The 14738-nt window shown below is 63.4% G+C and overlaps 1 protein-coding gene across 2 annotated transcripts; it reads left to right on the forward strand.

Annotated features, from left to right (window-relative positions):
* Positions 1-358: 358 nt before the first annotated feature.
* On the forward strand, positions 359-12052 carry SIPA1 (signal-induced proliferation-associated 1). 2 transcript variants are annotated; one of them, XM_065937746.1, is made up of 16 exons: positions 359-446; positions 2802-3573; positions 4144-4271; positions 4359-4535; positions 6680-6854; positions 7573-7676; positions 7905-8062; positions 8149-8758; positions 9045-9319; positions 10309-10527; positions 10629-10740; positions 10840-10948; positions 11045-11146; positions 11255-11309; positions 11493-11571; positions 11671-12052. In XM_065937746.1, the coding sequence occupies exons 2-16, from the start codon at positions 2898-2900 to the stop codon at positions 11815-11817; spliced, it is 3126 nt and encodes a 1041-aa protein (XP_065793818.1). In that variant the 5' UTR covers positions 359-446; positions 2802-2897; the 3' UTR covers positions 11818-12052. The 2 variants fall into 2 exon arrangements, with proteins under 2 accessions (XP_065793818.1, XP_065793819.1); XM_065937747.1 differs by lacking the exon at positions 359-446 and adding an exon at positions 480-2513.
* Positions 12053-14738: the final 2686 nt, after the last annotated feature.

Here is a 14738-nt window from a genome sequence, read left to right on the forward strand (position 1 = left end):
TTTTAAGAGTACATGAGACTGTGTGTAGAGCCGCGCTTACAAATACTCATGAATAGTGGCCCTCCCTGAGTACTTGGTCTGCGTGCAGGCTGCAGCCCAACACTAGGCGTCCCGGTCTAGCCCCCAAGTTGGTTTGGAAGGCCGGTACACTTGTTCCGGTTTCTCGGCCAAGGGCTAGAGGCCCGACAGTTTCACAGCTCGCCGGGCCGGGCCTGGCTCAGGGCAGGCGGTTCGCCTGCGCTCCGCGCTGACCGAGGCCAGGCCTGGAGTCCCCGCCCGCTGCGCTTCCCGCCGCGGAGGACTCCCGGGCCGGCCCCGCCCCTCCTCCCCGGCCCCGCCCCCGGCGTGGCCCCGCCCCCAGGCGGAGCCGGCGCCCGGAGCCGCCGCTGGAGAGCAGGCAGCAGGACCCCAGCGCCGGAGGAGGCGGCCGGGCGGGAGCCCCAGAGGTACCGGCGGGAGCGGGGGGAGCGGCGGCACCGTGTCGGGCCAGACAGGGGAGGAGGTGGCCTGCCGGTCAGCCAGGGTGGTGTGTGGGTGGTAGGTCCTCGCCGAGTTCGCCGCCTGCACCCTCCCAACCTCCCACTGGGCTCTAGTCTCAAGTCAGCACGTCCAGTCCCCTGCCTCTGACTGGTGCCGCCCCCACCTCCTTTGCGTGGACAGCCTGGCCCGGTCTGTGGAGGATGAGTGAGTGGATGCGGCGATTCCCGGCTCCTCTCAGAGGAGCTGGCGACTGTCCGGCTGCCTGCTGGCTGTGTGCCGGGCACCCCCTGTTCTGGGGCTCCCCTTCTCCCCGGGCGGCCTCCGACCCAGCTTTTGCACACCGCCCCCCAGTCCCGAGCCTGGCCTGGGAGGAAACATCTGTCGCGCCCCCTGGCAGCAGAAATGGGGTCATGACCTCCAGATGTGCTGGGAAGCGTCCAGCGCCTCCTCCTGGGGCAGCCAGGCCTTCCGGATCTGTGGGAGCGGGCCGGCCCCCTCCTCGCCAGTGACACAGGCCGCAAGGAATGTCCTGGCCTCAATGGACCCTGTGTGAAGCTGCCGGGTGGGGGGCAGAGCCCAAGAACACCCCTCAAGGCAGGGCCAGAGCCCAGCCGGCAGTGGGCCAGAGCAAGAAGCAGCCCCCAGCTGTGCACACACAGATACACAGAGCTCGACCTGCATGGAGCGGGAGCCTGCACAGACCCCTGCCTCGTGTCCCCTCCCACCCCATCACACACTTCACACACACACACACCACAGCCCAGGACCCGGACCTTGGCCCATGGAGCCAGGGCCTGCATCTGCCACCATACGCTTAACACATGGCCAGCTTCGCTCGCTTCCCCTTGCTTGCAGTCTTGGCAGGGTTGGGAAGGGACAGGTAGAGTTAATTAACCCCATTTTGGAGATGAGAGTACAGAGGCTCAGGGTCAGCATCAAGAACTTTGTCCTAGGAGAAGTTAAGGGAGGAGGCACCCTGAGCTCTTGAAGGCCTGCCCTCGCTTGGTTCTGGAGCTCTAGCTGAGGGGTGCAGAGCATCTGCCCCCACCCCCTCCCAGCCCAGCCCCACGTAGCCCTAGCTGACGCATGAAAACCCGCCAGCAAGTGCCTGCACCTCGAGTGGGTCACCCACAGCCCTGCCCCAGCCGCCCACTCCATCCTGGGTTCGTCTGAGGGTGGCCGCTTCACGTTCTCACACCACCTCTTCTTTACACCTGCCCCTGGTCTCCACATGTTTCCGCACTTAGCAGGTCCCTGGGGCCTTCGGCGTCTCACTCGTACATCCTGTGAGACCTCAAGCCTTAGCCCAGCCCCCCACCTGCCCACACCTACTCACACAGAGCTCGGTGTGGCGAGGACTGACAGGCCCAGGTTCAAATCCTAGTTGACCCAGAGTTGCTTCAGGCAAGAGCAGTCCCTTATGGGCACTTTGGTTTGATTGTCATGTGGGGTCCAGAATGCCCTGTCAGCCTCTATGTGGCCAGGTAGGCCAAAGTGCCCACGGGTCCCCATTCCAGCAGAGGGGCCTGGTTACCAGGACTCCCTCCCCTCCCCCCAGGCATGGCCACAGAAGCCTGCAGGAGGGTAGAGCCCAGACCTGTCCATCAGGTTGGGGTGACCGAGGTCCCATGACTGAGCTGGTGTGACCCCAGCACCTTCCTCAGGATGTGGGGCCGGGCAGGGGGCTGGGCCCAGAGCTGGGGCCACTTCCTGCACTGAAGGAAGTCCTCTTGCCGTCCCTGCTGACCGGCCGCTGCCCCCTGGGAACCCCTGAGTCCTTGAGGTATTGAGGCGGTGAGGGCCAGGGCATTGAGGCCCAGCCGCTGGGTGCTGAGTTCCTCTGGGATCCTGGAGGAAGTGGGAGGAGCAGGGAGGAAGGTCTCTGGGGACAGGACGTCCTCCCTTTGTCAAGTGGGCAGGACCCAGACACCAGTTGGCCCCATGGGTTTCCCGTCCCAGTGGAGACAAATCATCTGTCTGGTTGGGCCAGGTCTTGGTGGGGACCCTCACCCTGGGCCCAGACCACAGCCAAGGTGTGTGAGTGGGAGCTGGGGAACCCTGGCGGCCCCAGGGCGGCCCAGGGCTGCCAGACCCTCAGGGCCAAGGTCGCCACAGCCCAGCCCCTGGCCCTGCCCCGTGCTGAGCTGGAGGAGGGGGCTGAAACCTCAGCCCCAGGCAGACGAGGAAGTGGCCAGGAAAGCGGAAGCGGCTTTGATGGTCGCGGAGGGGGCCGGAAGCCAACCCGCGTGGGGAGGACCAGGCTGGGGGCTGGGTTCCTGTTTTCTCCCCAGGCCCCTCTCAGCAGCCCACTCCTCCCTCAGGGCAGGAACCGGCCTGCCGGCTGGGCACCAACCACCCGCGCCCGCCAATGCGGCCCGGCACTCGGAGAGCCAGGTCCCCAGGTCCAAGGCACGCCCATGTGGGCCGGCGGTGGCGTGGGGAGCCCTCGGCGGGGCCCGGCCCCTGCGCCCACCGATGACCTCTTTGCCCGCAAGCTGCGCCAGCCGGCCCGGCCCCCGCTGACGCCGCACACCTTTGAGCCCAGGCCGAACCGGGGCCCACTCGTGCGCAGCGGCAGCGATGCAGGCGAGGCCCGGCCACCGACGCCGGCCAGCCCTCGTGCCCGCGCCCACAGCCACGAGGAGGCCAGCCGCCCCGCCGCGCCCCCGGCCCGGTTCTTCTCCGACCCGCTGGCACTGCTGGGGCTGTCGGCCGAGGAGCCGGAGCCTGAGTTCCCACCAGTCCCTGAGCCCCGCTGCTTCGCCCACTACGATGTGCAGAGCCTGCTCTTTGACTGGTCTCCGAGGCCCCGGGGACCCGGGGCGCAGGTGGAGGCTGGCTCTGGGACCCCAGCCGCAGCCCAGGACCAGACTGCCAGCTCGGATCTGCTGCTCGAGGCGCCTGGCTTTGTGAGCGAGCTCGGGGGCGAAGGCGAGCTGGGCCTGGGAGGACCGGTGTCTCCACCTGTGCCCCCGTCACTGCCCAACGCTGCCGTGTCTGTCCTGGAGGAGCCGCAGAACCGAACCTCCGCCTACAGCCTGGAGCATGCAGACTTGGGCGCCGGCTACTACCGCAAGTACTTCTACGGCAAAGGTGAGGGTCACCTGCAGCGTGCTGTCCTTTCTCTGTCGAGTCCCTGGCTAAGTAAAGGTTCAGGCTATGTCTCTCAGTCAAGGCTGCCCAGCTCTAACCACCTCCCTGCAGCCAAGCCAGGCCTCTCCTCACACCCAGACGTGTTCCTCTGCCTCCATCCGGTTCATCGTACTCCTCTGGGCTGGGGAGAGATTTCCTAGGGCCATTGCTGGGAGCTGAAATCTGAACCCCTGCACCCGGGCACCTTGTCATCATCAGTGTTCACGAGGGATATTCTGGGGAAGAATATGGGCATGCTGGGCAAGGCCATGCAGGATCTAGGCTTTGGAGCAGGGAGGCACGGCCCACTGGATCTGGGGCCAGATATATGGGCGAGGCTTAGGGCCCAAGTGTATAATAGATGTGGACAGGAGTCAGGATTTGACTTGGTAGAATGTGGGCAGGGCTGAGGAGGGGACGATCTGAGCTAGTGTGATGGGACCTGGAAGGGGCACTTGGTGATGGGTGTGGTCAAGCGAGGGTGGGACTACTGAGGGGCGAGGCTAGTCATCTGCCTCCTGCTCCCGGCAGAACACCAGAACTTCTTCGGACTGGACGAGGCGCTGGGCCCGGTAGCAGTGAGCCTGCGGCGGGAGGAGAAGGAGAGCAGCGGAGGGGGCACTCTGCACAGCTACCGTGTCATCGTGCGGACCACGCAGGTGGGCCGGGGTCATGGGAGCCAGGTCGTGGATTGCCTTCGGAGCCGCCTGCGTGCATCCTGAGCGCCCCTACATCCCCGTCCTTAGCTCCGGACCCTCCGAGGCACCATCTCAGAGGACGCGCTGCCGCCAGGGCCCCCCCGAGGCCTGTCCCCGAGGAAGCTTCTAGAGCATGTGGCACCACGGCTGAGCCCCACCTGCCTGCGCCTGGGCTCAGCTTCACCCAAGGTGCCTCGCACGCTGCTCACGCTGGACGAGCAAGTGGTGAGTGGGCAGGGCACCCCTGTCCTAGAGCTAGACCTGGTCTGAACCCAGTCTGCCCAGCTCCCAGTCACCCAGCCTTGACCTCACGCTGGATAAGCAAGTGGTGAGTGGGCAGAGCACACCCTCATCCTAGAGCTCGACCTGGTCTGAACCGAGTCTGTCCAGCTCCCAACCACCCAGCCTTGACCCTGATCCTGAGCTGGATGGGGACCCCACGAGAGCTAGCTTTTCAAAAGAAGGGCATGAGAGGTCATCTGGAACCTTGCCTCTCAAGATCAGCAGCACCCACATCACCTGGGGGCTTGTTAGAAAGGCAGGTTTGGAGTCCTACCCTGATCTACTGACTCAGGCCCTGCACATGAAGAGATCCCGAGATAATTCCCATGTGCCTTTCAGCTGAGGAGCACTCTCTGATTGCCACCCCCTCTTCTTGCAAGTCCCTCTCATTCTCTGTCAGTTTGCCCTGCAAGGCCCTGCTGGGTCTCCTGCTAGTTTGGGGCACTCACTCCTTCCACTGAGGGCCCACTCAAGCCAGCTGAAAGTCCTTCCCTTCCCTGTGCTGAAAGCTACTACCCACTGGCCCTGACTTTTCTCCTTGGTCATTCAATCTGTCAGTCACTCAACAAACATTTCCTCACCCCTTGGTACCAGGCTCCAGACTGGATGCTGGAGACCTGTCTAGACCAGGTTCTGTCTTCAAGTAGCTCACAGCCAGGTGGGGAGAGACCCACAGAGAATCATGGATAATGATGAGCAGGATAATAGTGAAAGAGGAATGCTCAGGGCTCCGTGGGGCACCAGGGAAGGGCTGACTGCCTTCCTTGGCCAGGAGGTTAGCATCATGGAGGAAATGCAAGAGCTCAAACCAGGAAGGGCAGGCATGTTCTGGGCAGAAGGAACAACCTGGGTGAAGCTTAGAGACTAAGAACTGTTGCATCAGGGCCCTGTGGGCAGTTCAGTGTGGCTGGCGTGGGGCTAGGGGGGACAAGGTGGCAAAGGTTGGCCTTTGGTCCTGAGGGCGCTGTGGAGCCATGGAAGATCTGAGAGGTCAAGCAGCCCTCTGGCTGCAGTGTGGGGGCTAGACTGGAGGCCAGGCTGAAGGCTGTTGGCAGTCATCCAAGCCAGGCCTGGTGGTGACAATACCAGAGGTGAAGAGGGTAGTCCAGGGACAGAGTGGCTGGTGGGGGTGTTGTGAGATTCCCCTCCTTCTTGGCCGCTGGGAGTGGCATTTTTGTGGAGCCAGGGACCCTGGAGGATGGGCGGGAGGGAAGAGTCACAGGGAGGAGGTGAGGTGGCAGGTGCTAGAAGGACATCCGTGCAGCTACAGCTGGGAAAGGGGCTGCCCTGGAGGCCGAGATGGGGGTCTCGTCCATGGAGACGGCTGCTTTGGCCACCGAGGGCAAAGACCAGGTGTGGAGAAGAGGCCCGGACAGGAAGGGGGCGGTCCCTGCAGTCACGGGCCAAGTGAAGTTCCAGTTATCCCAAGTGCCAACTATGGTGAGAGTATGCCAGGGTGAAGCCATGCCCATGGTCGTTAAGAGGGGCTTGGGGTTTAAAAGTTGGGGTGGAAGTGTGGGGCTCTAGGGGTTAGGAGCGATGAAAGTGGGAACTGTGGGTGTAGACAGGCTTACTGTGAAGAAGGGAGGCGGGAGCTGGAGGGCCCTGGGCTCATTGGCACGGTGGCAGGGCACCCTGAGCTGTGCATAGTTAAGCGCAGATGCAAAGGAGCCAGAGGAGCTGGGAGCAGAGGGTAAGAGGTGGTGTGGAGCTCCAGAGGCTGGGGTTGAGGTGCCTGGGACTCCAGGGGGGGAAGACAGGCTGGCCTTGGGCTAAGGAGAGTGACCGTGTGGACACTGATTGGGATCAAGCACCCTCTGAGCAGGGTCCTTTCCGTGAACCACGTCCTCTGTGGTCCCATGAGAACTAGCCGCCTCCTGGTTCCTTCCCACCTTGTCCTCCTCTGCCCTCCTGAGCTCCCGGAGCAGGAGAGACCGAACCCACTTGATAGGGTCATGGCTTAGAGAGGGCAGAGGCAGTCCCACCCCCAGGCCAGTGTCCCGTCCATGCCCCAAGGCCCCCGGGGTGTTGCTGGGAGACTGAGGCCTGAGCCTTCCGCCTGTGCCCCCCGCCCCCCCCCCCGGCAGCTGAGCTTCCAGCGCAAGGTGGGCATCCTGTACTGCCGGGCAGGTCAGGGCTCGGAGGAGGAGATGTACAACAACCAGGAGGCAGGACCCGCCTTCATGCAGTTCCTCACCCTGCTGGGCGACGTGGTGCGGCTCAAAGGCTTCGAGAGCTACCGGGCCCAGCTGGACACCAAAAGTGAGGCCCAGGGGGTCGGGGTGGGGTGGGCAGAGACCCGTGCTGAAGGGCAGGCTGCCTTGGCAAGAACTAGCTGCCGGTTCAGATTTCTGTCCCATCTTGTCCTAGGGCCGGGGCCGGGGGTAGAGAGTTCTCCGGGTAGGCCGAGGACATGCAGTGGGGGCTGCGAAGGCTGGGAGGGGCTGGGAATGTCCCCCAAAGCTCTGGTGCCCTACTACTGGAGCTGGGCCATGGGGGTTTCTGGGCACCACCTCCCCCTACCCCCCAAACACAGCCCCAGCCTGTTGTGTTGGAAAGGTCCCAGGGTTCCTGGGAGGTGACCTCCTGCCCCCCTTCCCCTCTCAGCTGCTCCGCACATGCTGGTGCCTAGGCCAACATCTGTCCTCTCCTGGGACATCCGCCCCCGCCTCTCTTAGCAGACTGTTTCTCATTTCTGTCTTCATTCTATCTCAGCATCCCAACTCCAGGCTGGATCCTGTGGCGGGAGGGGGTGGGGGTTCGGGGTGGGGGGTGGGGAAGGGGAGCAGACAAGGCTGAGACCCTTGGAGCTCATGGCCTGGAGCTTGGCTGGTGGTGGGAAAGAGTTTTCTACCTGCTGGCTGGGGGGGGGGGGGGGGGGGAAGGGGACAGAGGCTGCAGCTTGTGGGCAGAGACGGCAGGTCCAAGCCACCCAGATTCCCCTTGCTTTCCCTCGGTGTCCCCAACTCCCTGGCCACAGCGGATTCCACCGGCACGCACTCCCTCTACACGACGTACCAGGACCATGAGATCATGTTCCATGTATCCACGATGCTGCCGTACACCCCCAATAATCAGCAGCAGGTGTGACGGGGGCTCTGGGGAACCAGGGAGGGGTGCTGCGTGGGCGGGACCTTGGCCTGAGCTCTGCCTACCCCCAGCTTCTCTCCCAGCCAGTATGACTCCCCAAAGCCAGACACCCCAGCACTGCACCGGGGGCCGGTGGAGGACTTGGGTGCCCAGATTCTGCCTCGCTTGAATGAGCAGGGACTGGGGAAGCCCGGCTCACATGCCGCTCCTCCTAACCTCCAGCTCCTGCGGAAGCGCCACATCGGCAACGACATTGTGACCATCGTGTTCCAGGAACCGGGCAGCAAGCCCTTCTGCCCCACCACCATCCGCTCGCACTTCCAGCACATATTCCTAGTGGTGCGGGCCGAGGCGCCCTGCACTCCGCACACCTCCTACAGGTGGGCTCCGCGGGGTTCCAGTTCTGCTAAGGGTGCCTTTTCTTGGACCCTTCTTTTGCCCCTGACTACGGCCTCCCTCCCCATAGGGTGGCCGTGAGCCGCACCCAGGACACGCCGGCCTTCGGGCCAGCTCTGCCCCCTGGCGGAGGTCCCTTCGCGGCCAACGCCGACTTCCGGGCCCTCCTGCTGGCCAAAGCGCTCAATGGCGAGCAGGCGGCGGGCCACGCACGCCAGTTCCACGCCATGGCCACGCGCACGCGCCAGCAGTACCTGCAGGACCTGGCCACCAACGAGGTGACCACCACGTCGCTGGATTCGGCGTCGCGCTTCGGCCTGCCTTCCCTGGGCGGGAGACGGCGGGCAGCCCCACGGGGCCCAGGCGCTGAGCTGCAGGCGGCGGGCGCGCTGGTGTGGGGCGTGCGCGCGGCACCTGGGGCGCGGGGTGCGGCCGGAGCCGAGGCGGGCAGCCCCGACGGCGCCGAGGTGCCCTGCCTGCTGGGCATCTCGGCCGAGGCGCTGGTGCTGGTGGCGCCGCGCGACGGCCGGGTAGTCTTCAACTGCGCCTGTCGCGACGTGCTGGCTTGGACCTTCTCCGAGCAGCGGCTCGACCTGTACTACGGCCGCGGGGAGGCGATCACGCTGCGGTTCGACGGGTCCCCTGGCCAAGCCGTTGGCGAGGTCGTGGCGCGCCTGCAGGTGAGGCGCGGGATTAAGTTCGGGGCGCGGCAGGAAGGAGCCTGCTTTGGGACCCCTCGTTTCCGGCGCCTCTCCTGCGAAAGGGAGAGTCGGAGTGCCGGGGGCACACCCAGTCCGGGAGCCTGGCAGAGCTGGAACTAGGGGTCCCCAGGCCGTCTTCCGCGGGTTAGTTGCTAACGCCCTCCCCAGGGGGTGGGAAAGGGTTCGTGTGACCTGGGACGTCCCGGGGCTGGCGCTGGGGCTGCGCGTCCTCTGGCAGCGCCGCTCACGCCCCGCCCCGCCCCAGCTGGTGAGCCGCGGCTGCGAGACCCGCGAGTTGGCGCTGCCCCGCGACGGTCAAGGCCGCCTGGGCTTCGAGGTGGACGCCGCCGGCTTCATCACGCACGTGGAGCGCTTCACGTTCGCGGAGACGACAGGGCTGCGGCCTGGGGCGCGCCTGCTGCGCGTATGCGGCCAGACGCTGCCCAGCCTCGGCCCCGAGGCCGCTGCTCAGCTGCTGCGCTCAGCGCCCAAGGTCTGCGTCACCGTCCTGCCCCCCGACGACAGCGGCCGGCCCCGCAGGTCAGGGCGCTTGGACGCAGGGCGGTGGGAGGACCGGGCAGCTTGGCCACCGCGTTGCTTATGCCTACTGTGACCCACTGGCCACAGGAACCTTGCGTGGAGGCCTTCCTCTGAGAGAACCCCACTCTCTTATTTAATCTCTCCGAACGACACGTTTCTTATGGGTCTAAGGAAGCCAATTAAGCACTGTCTTCACTGCGGAAAGATCGAAGTGCAGCTCCCACTAGCTTTCTCACAGACACCCTCACACAATTGACAATCTGCTACTTTAAAGCAGGGACCTGCAAGCTTCTCCTGTAAAGAGAGAGATGGAAAGTATTTCAGGTGTTCTGGGCTATCTGGTCCCTGCTGCAGGTGCTCAACTTTCTCACAGGTGCTCAAAAGCATCCACAGATGTCACGTAATTGATGAGTGTGGACCCCGACGTTTGAATTTCATATGACTTTCACATGCCATTGATACATTCTTTTTGTGTGTGTTTTTCCAACCATTTAAGATCGTAAAAACCAATCCTTAGTGTTTAGTACTCTAGAAACAAGCACATCTGCTAAAAAGAAAAAAAGCCAAGCGGCTGGATTTGTGCCCAGGCAGTACTTTCTGGATCTCTACATGGAGTGGTTTTCCCACATTATTTAAACTCTCACAGCAAGCCAGGAGATCAGTAGTATCATCTCCATTTCACGGGTGGAGAAATTTGATTTCCTCAGGATACGCACAGGCAGCCCTGTGATTTGAACTGAGGTCCCGCGAACAGAGGAGCCCAGTGGGCTACAGCCCACGGGGTCGCAAAGAGGCGGAGATGACTGAAGTGACTGAGCACACACACACACACACACATGCCCACGGGAACAATGGCCAGCAGCCAGGCGAACCTTTCACTGTTGTTAGGCAGCTGGGAGTGCTCTCTTCCTGGAAGCGAGCCTCCGGCACAGCTGGGAGTGGGACTGGTGGTGCTGGACACCCCGCCTGACCCCCTCTTCCCCCCGCAGGAGCTTCTCGGAGCTGTACACGCTGTCTCTGCAGGAGCCCAGCCGGCGGGGGGCTGCGGAGCCGGTGCAGGATGAGGCCCCCGCCGAGGCCCTACTGCCCGACACGAAGCAGCTGCTGCAAGTGTGCCTGAATGACAGCGGTGGTCCTCCGGGGCCTGGGGAGCTGGCGGAGGAGAGGACCGAGTTCCTGCACAGCCAGAACCCGCCGTCACCCTGCAGGTACCCCCTCGGCCTCCCCTCTCCTGCAGCCCGGGAGGCCTCTGCAGGCAGGGGCCGCTGGCAGGTGCAGCCCCCAGTGCTGAGCCGTCCCCCCCTTGCAGCTCCCTGTCTGACGAGGCCCCAGTCCTGCCCAACACCACCCCAGACCTCCTCCTCGCCACCACAGCCAAGCCGGCAGCACCCAGTGCGGGCAGGGAGACACCCCCCGCTCAGGTGAGCAGAAGCAAGGCTCTGGAGCCCCACAAGCCGAGGTGGGCACAGTGGTCATGGTGGCCATCCCCCATCTATACCCACTTCCGCCCCCCACCCCAGGACGGGCCAGGCAGCCCCGGTGGCTTTGAGGACAAGGACGAACCGGCCCCGGAGCTGAGGGCCTCCTTTTTGCCACGAACCTTGTCTCTGAGGAACTCTATCAGCAAAAGTGAGTCAGGAGCGAGGGTGGGGTGGGCTCTAGGAGCGGAGTGGGAGGGGGCCTGGCCTGCGCTTCCCTGGCTGAACCCACCCCCGCTGCCCACAGTCATGTCCGAGGCGGGCAGCGAGACCCTGGAAGACGAGTGGCAGTCCATCTCGGAGATTGCCTCCACTTGCAACACCATCCTGGAGTCGCTCTCCCGGGAGGGTGAGGCCACCAGAGTGCTCCGGGGGTAGGGGGTGGTTATCAGGGGCGCGGGAGCCAGAACGGGGCTCTCCCGCTTTACCTGCCTGGTCGGTCCCTCTGTCCCCACAGGACAGCCCATCCCTGAGAGCGGAGACGCCAAGGGAACTCCGAAGTCTGATGCTGAGTAAGCCTCCCACCGACCCACCCCTCACCCCACGCCCCGTGTTCGCGCCCACGCGTGAGAGGGAAGCTCTGGACACCTGAGTCGGAAGACGGGGTTGGGCCCCTCTCACGGGCGGGCCTGGGTACCAGCCCGTGGTGCGGCCCCAGCCCTGGTCCCCCTGAGTCCCGACTTCCGTGTCCTCAGGCCAGAACCCGGAAGCCTGTCTGCGAAGGTCTCTCACCTGGAGTCCATGCTCAGGAAGCTGCAGGACGACCTGCAGAAGGTGACAGGGTGGCCGCGGGGAGTCACAGGGCTGCCCCGGGAGCAGGGCTGGGGCCCAGCCACCCTGACTCCTGCCTCCCCTCGCCCCCCACCCCCTCAGGAGAAGGCAGACAAGGCGGCCCTGGAGGAGGAGGTGCGGAGCCTGCGGCACAACAACCGGCGGCTGCAGGCCGAGTCGGAGAGCGCGGCCACCCGCCTGCTCTTGGCCTCCAAGCAGCTGGGCTCCCCCGCCACTGACCGGGCCTGAGCCGCAGGCAGGCCTCAGCCTGGCTGCTGATTTGCTGGAACCGCCCGGCTGCTCAGGGCCCCTGGGCCGCACAAACTGGGCCCTCCTCAGGAACTCTCCCTGCGCGAGGCGCATCTTAGCACTGCCCCACTCCCCGGCCCATCATTCCGTGGCACAGTTGCCCTCACCCCACCCCTGTTTGTAAATATTCTGTGGAGAAAAGAGGACTTCAGGGAATAAAGAAGCCACTGCTCTTTGTGTCTACACAGGTGTTCATGACCTGATGGGGGAAGGGGTTTTGCTCCCATAGGCTCTGGTCAAGCTCCCGGGACTGGTTAGGGAAGCCCTGGGGACGCTGGTTCAGAGCTGGGCTGCCACAAACCGGGGCTTCTCTGAGGCTAGGCCATTCCTTGTCTTCTGTCCCACAAACATTTATTTGGTCTGTTGGGAAGCAAGTCACCACACTCTGTACCAATTCTGCTTAACTGTAGGGGCCAGGCCCTTGCCCTGGAACCAAACCTGAGGGGCTGAGATCAGAGGCAGAGAGTGGACCTGCTGGGCAGGGGAGGGAAGGTGCTGACCATGCCCCCCTTTAAAGGCCCTGCCCCCAGTACAGGAAGTCCTCTCCTCTCTGCAGACACTGAGCCCCCAAGCCTGGCAGTCCTCAGTCCCCTGGCCAGATCTTGCAGGGCCCAGTTCCAGAGGTAGGAGCTTCTCTGCCTTAGCTGCCGGGGAGATGTTTCCATGTCTCCGACTCACTTTCCTACTCACCAGCCTCTGACCCCTTGTTCCTCACCAGGCTGGGCTCTTTCCCATGAGTGGCATCAACAGGTCCAAACTTAGATTATGTCTAAACTCTTTGTATTCGGGATCTGAGGCTCAGACAGGGCACTGACTTGCCTAGCATCACATGCCTTGTCCAACCCTGCTGAGACCCAGGCCACCAACTTAGGCTTTGGCAGGATGAGCCAGGCTCTGAAAAACAGGGTCAGGGGATCAGGAGGAGGTAATGTGAATTTCAGAGGTTCACTGTCCTGTTCACGACATAAAGAAGTCAAGGGTATCCTGGGTAGGACCAGTTGGGGGCCTACTGGACTGGAATTGGCTTTTGCAGGGACCCAGGGTCAAGGAGGCTGGAGCTGAAGCAGAAAGGGCTGTGAATGGGAGCACTGGGGTTCCCAGCCCTGGGTCCCAGCTCTCACCTGGTGGACTGTAGTGAGGAGCCCTCACAGGCAGGGTGGACGGCTCTGGTTACTCTCTGGCTGTGAGTCTGCAGAAAACGGGTCTGGTGATGGGTGGGTAGATGTTCAAAGGGAGGGTGATGAGATTTGAGTGTCAGAGCCCTACAGGGAAGGTAAGGCCAGGGAGGCACTTATAGTTGCAGCCCCAGTGGGCAAGGTGGTAGCTTAAACTAGGGAATAGCCGTGGGGATGGGGAGAACAGGGCACATTTGCCAGGACCAAGTGAGGAAGTGAACTCGAGTTGCTAGGGGAGAAGGTGCAGAATCCACGGAGGTGGCTGGGTTTCTGACTGGAGCCCTGGAGGCTGGTAAGGCCACGACTGAGGGGAAAGGGCAGACCAGGGATGGCTAGGGTCCTAGAGATTTTGAAAGACCTGAGGGATGTCAGGGTGAGATGTCCAGAGGGCGGGCGCAGAGGAGAGAGAAGTCTGAGCTGGAGACAAAGATTTCGGACTGGTGAGCCATGGGCATGATGAGGTCACTCAGGGAGTGTGGCAAGGGCCAGGAGAGGGCTTTCGGGGAAGCACGGGAGGTCACTTCAGGACACCGGGGAAGCCAAGAGCGAGGCACAGCCTGAGGTGGAGGACTCGAACTCACTAATTCCCTCCGGGCATCAGGTTGGCGACATAGCGGGCAGTTTGGGCCATCAGTTTCCTCCTGTGAGGAGTCTTCCCATCCCACCAGGTCCTTCCAGGCGCTCGCCCTGGCCCCGCCCGCAGCGCAGCAGCTGCAAACCTCACCTCCCCACGCACTGCCGGCGGGTTCGTCCGCCCGGGTCCTGACCGGGCCACAGCTTTTGGGTCCCGCCCCTCGGGCGTAAGTACCGCGTGGCCAGGCCCCAGGGTGGCCCACCTGCTTCAGACCCCGCCCCCCCCCGACAGAAACGCCGCAGCGCAGCACGAGTCGCTAGATGCTTTGCGGTTCCCCAGCATTCCGCCGCCGGCTGGCATCTTTTCTCGTAGACGCCATCGGAGCCTGCACCCTGGGCCTCCTGTGTTCCCAGGGGACTCGCTAGATGTGCAGCAACGTCTCACCAATACCTGGGTGCTCCTGCCTTCACCCTCCCGCAACCCTGCGACGCCATCGGCCTCAGGACGGGCTTTTACCGAAGCGCACCGCCTGGCCGCCCCGTTGTAGAAAGCTATCTGTGCGCATGCGCACTCGGGACTGCAGGCCCTCGCTCACTAGGGCCGGTGGCTGCCTCTGCGCGTGCGTCGAGACAAAACGGAAGTATGTCCGGCTCTAGCCCTTGGGCCGTGGCTTGGTTTTTGTTCGGGACTCCTGGGTCGTGCGCGGTGGTGGAGAGGAGGCGGCTTCGGATATAAGATTTCCTTGGTCCTCCCAGGGCAGGGTATGAAAGGACAGACCTTCACCTGGCACCTCCCTTTCCCCAACTGATGCGACACCTCCCTCCCCAACCACTTAAGAGATGAAATCCAAACCTCTTAGCTGAGCGTTCTTTTTTACAGACTGGCCTATCGAATCTTTCCAACATCGCCTCTTACTCCGCTTACCTATAAATGCTGGCTAGCTCCTCTTCTGATGTATAGACCTGAAGCTAGCGTGGCCTCCGTGAAGCCCTTCCTGAAGATGCTCCATCCCCACAACTCCTGGGTCCAACCGGGCTCTCGCTAGGCTGGGACTTCCCCTCGCCCCCCACAGCCGCCTGCTTTCATCCACTGGCTGGTAACTAGGAGTTTCC

Source organism: Muntiacus reevesi, chromosome 5 (genome assembly GCF_963930625.1).
Source record: "Muntiacus reevesi chromosome 5, mMunRee1.1, whole genome shotgun sequence".
NCBI lineage: Eukaryota > Metazoa > Chordata > Mammalia > Artiodactyla > Cervidae > Muntiacus > Muntiacus reevesi.

Coding starts and splice junctions, on each gene's coding strand:
- SIPA1 (XM_065937746.1), top strand. CDS start 2,898: ATGTGGGCCGGCGGTGGCGTGGGGAGCCCTCGGCGGGGCCCGGCCCCT. Junction 9,320..10,308: donor GACAGCGGCCGGCCCCGCAG/GTCAGGGCGCTT, acceptor TTCCCCCCGCAG/GAGCTTCTCGGAGCTGTACA. Junction 10,741..10,839: donor GGGAGACACCCCCCGCTCAG/GTGAGCAGAAGC, acceptor CCCCCACCCCAG/GACGGGCCAGGCAGCCCCGG.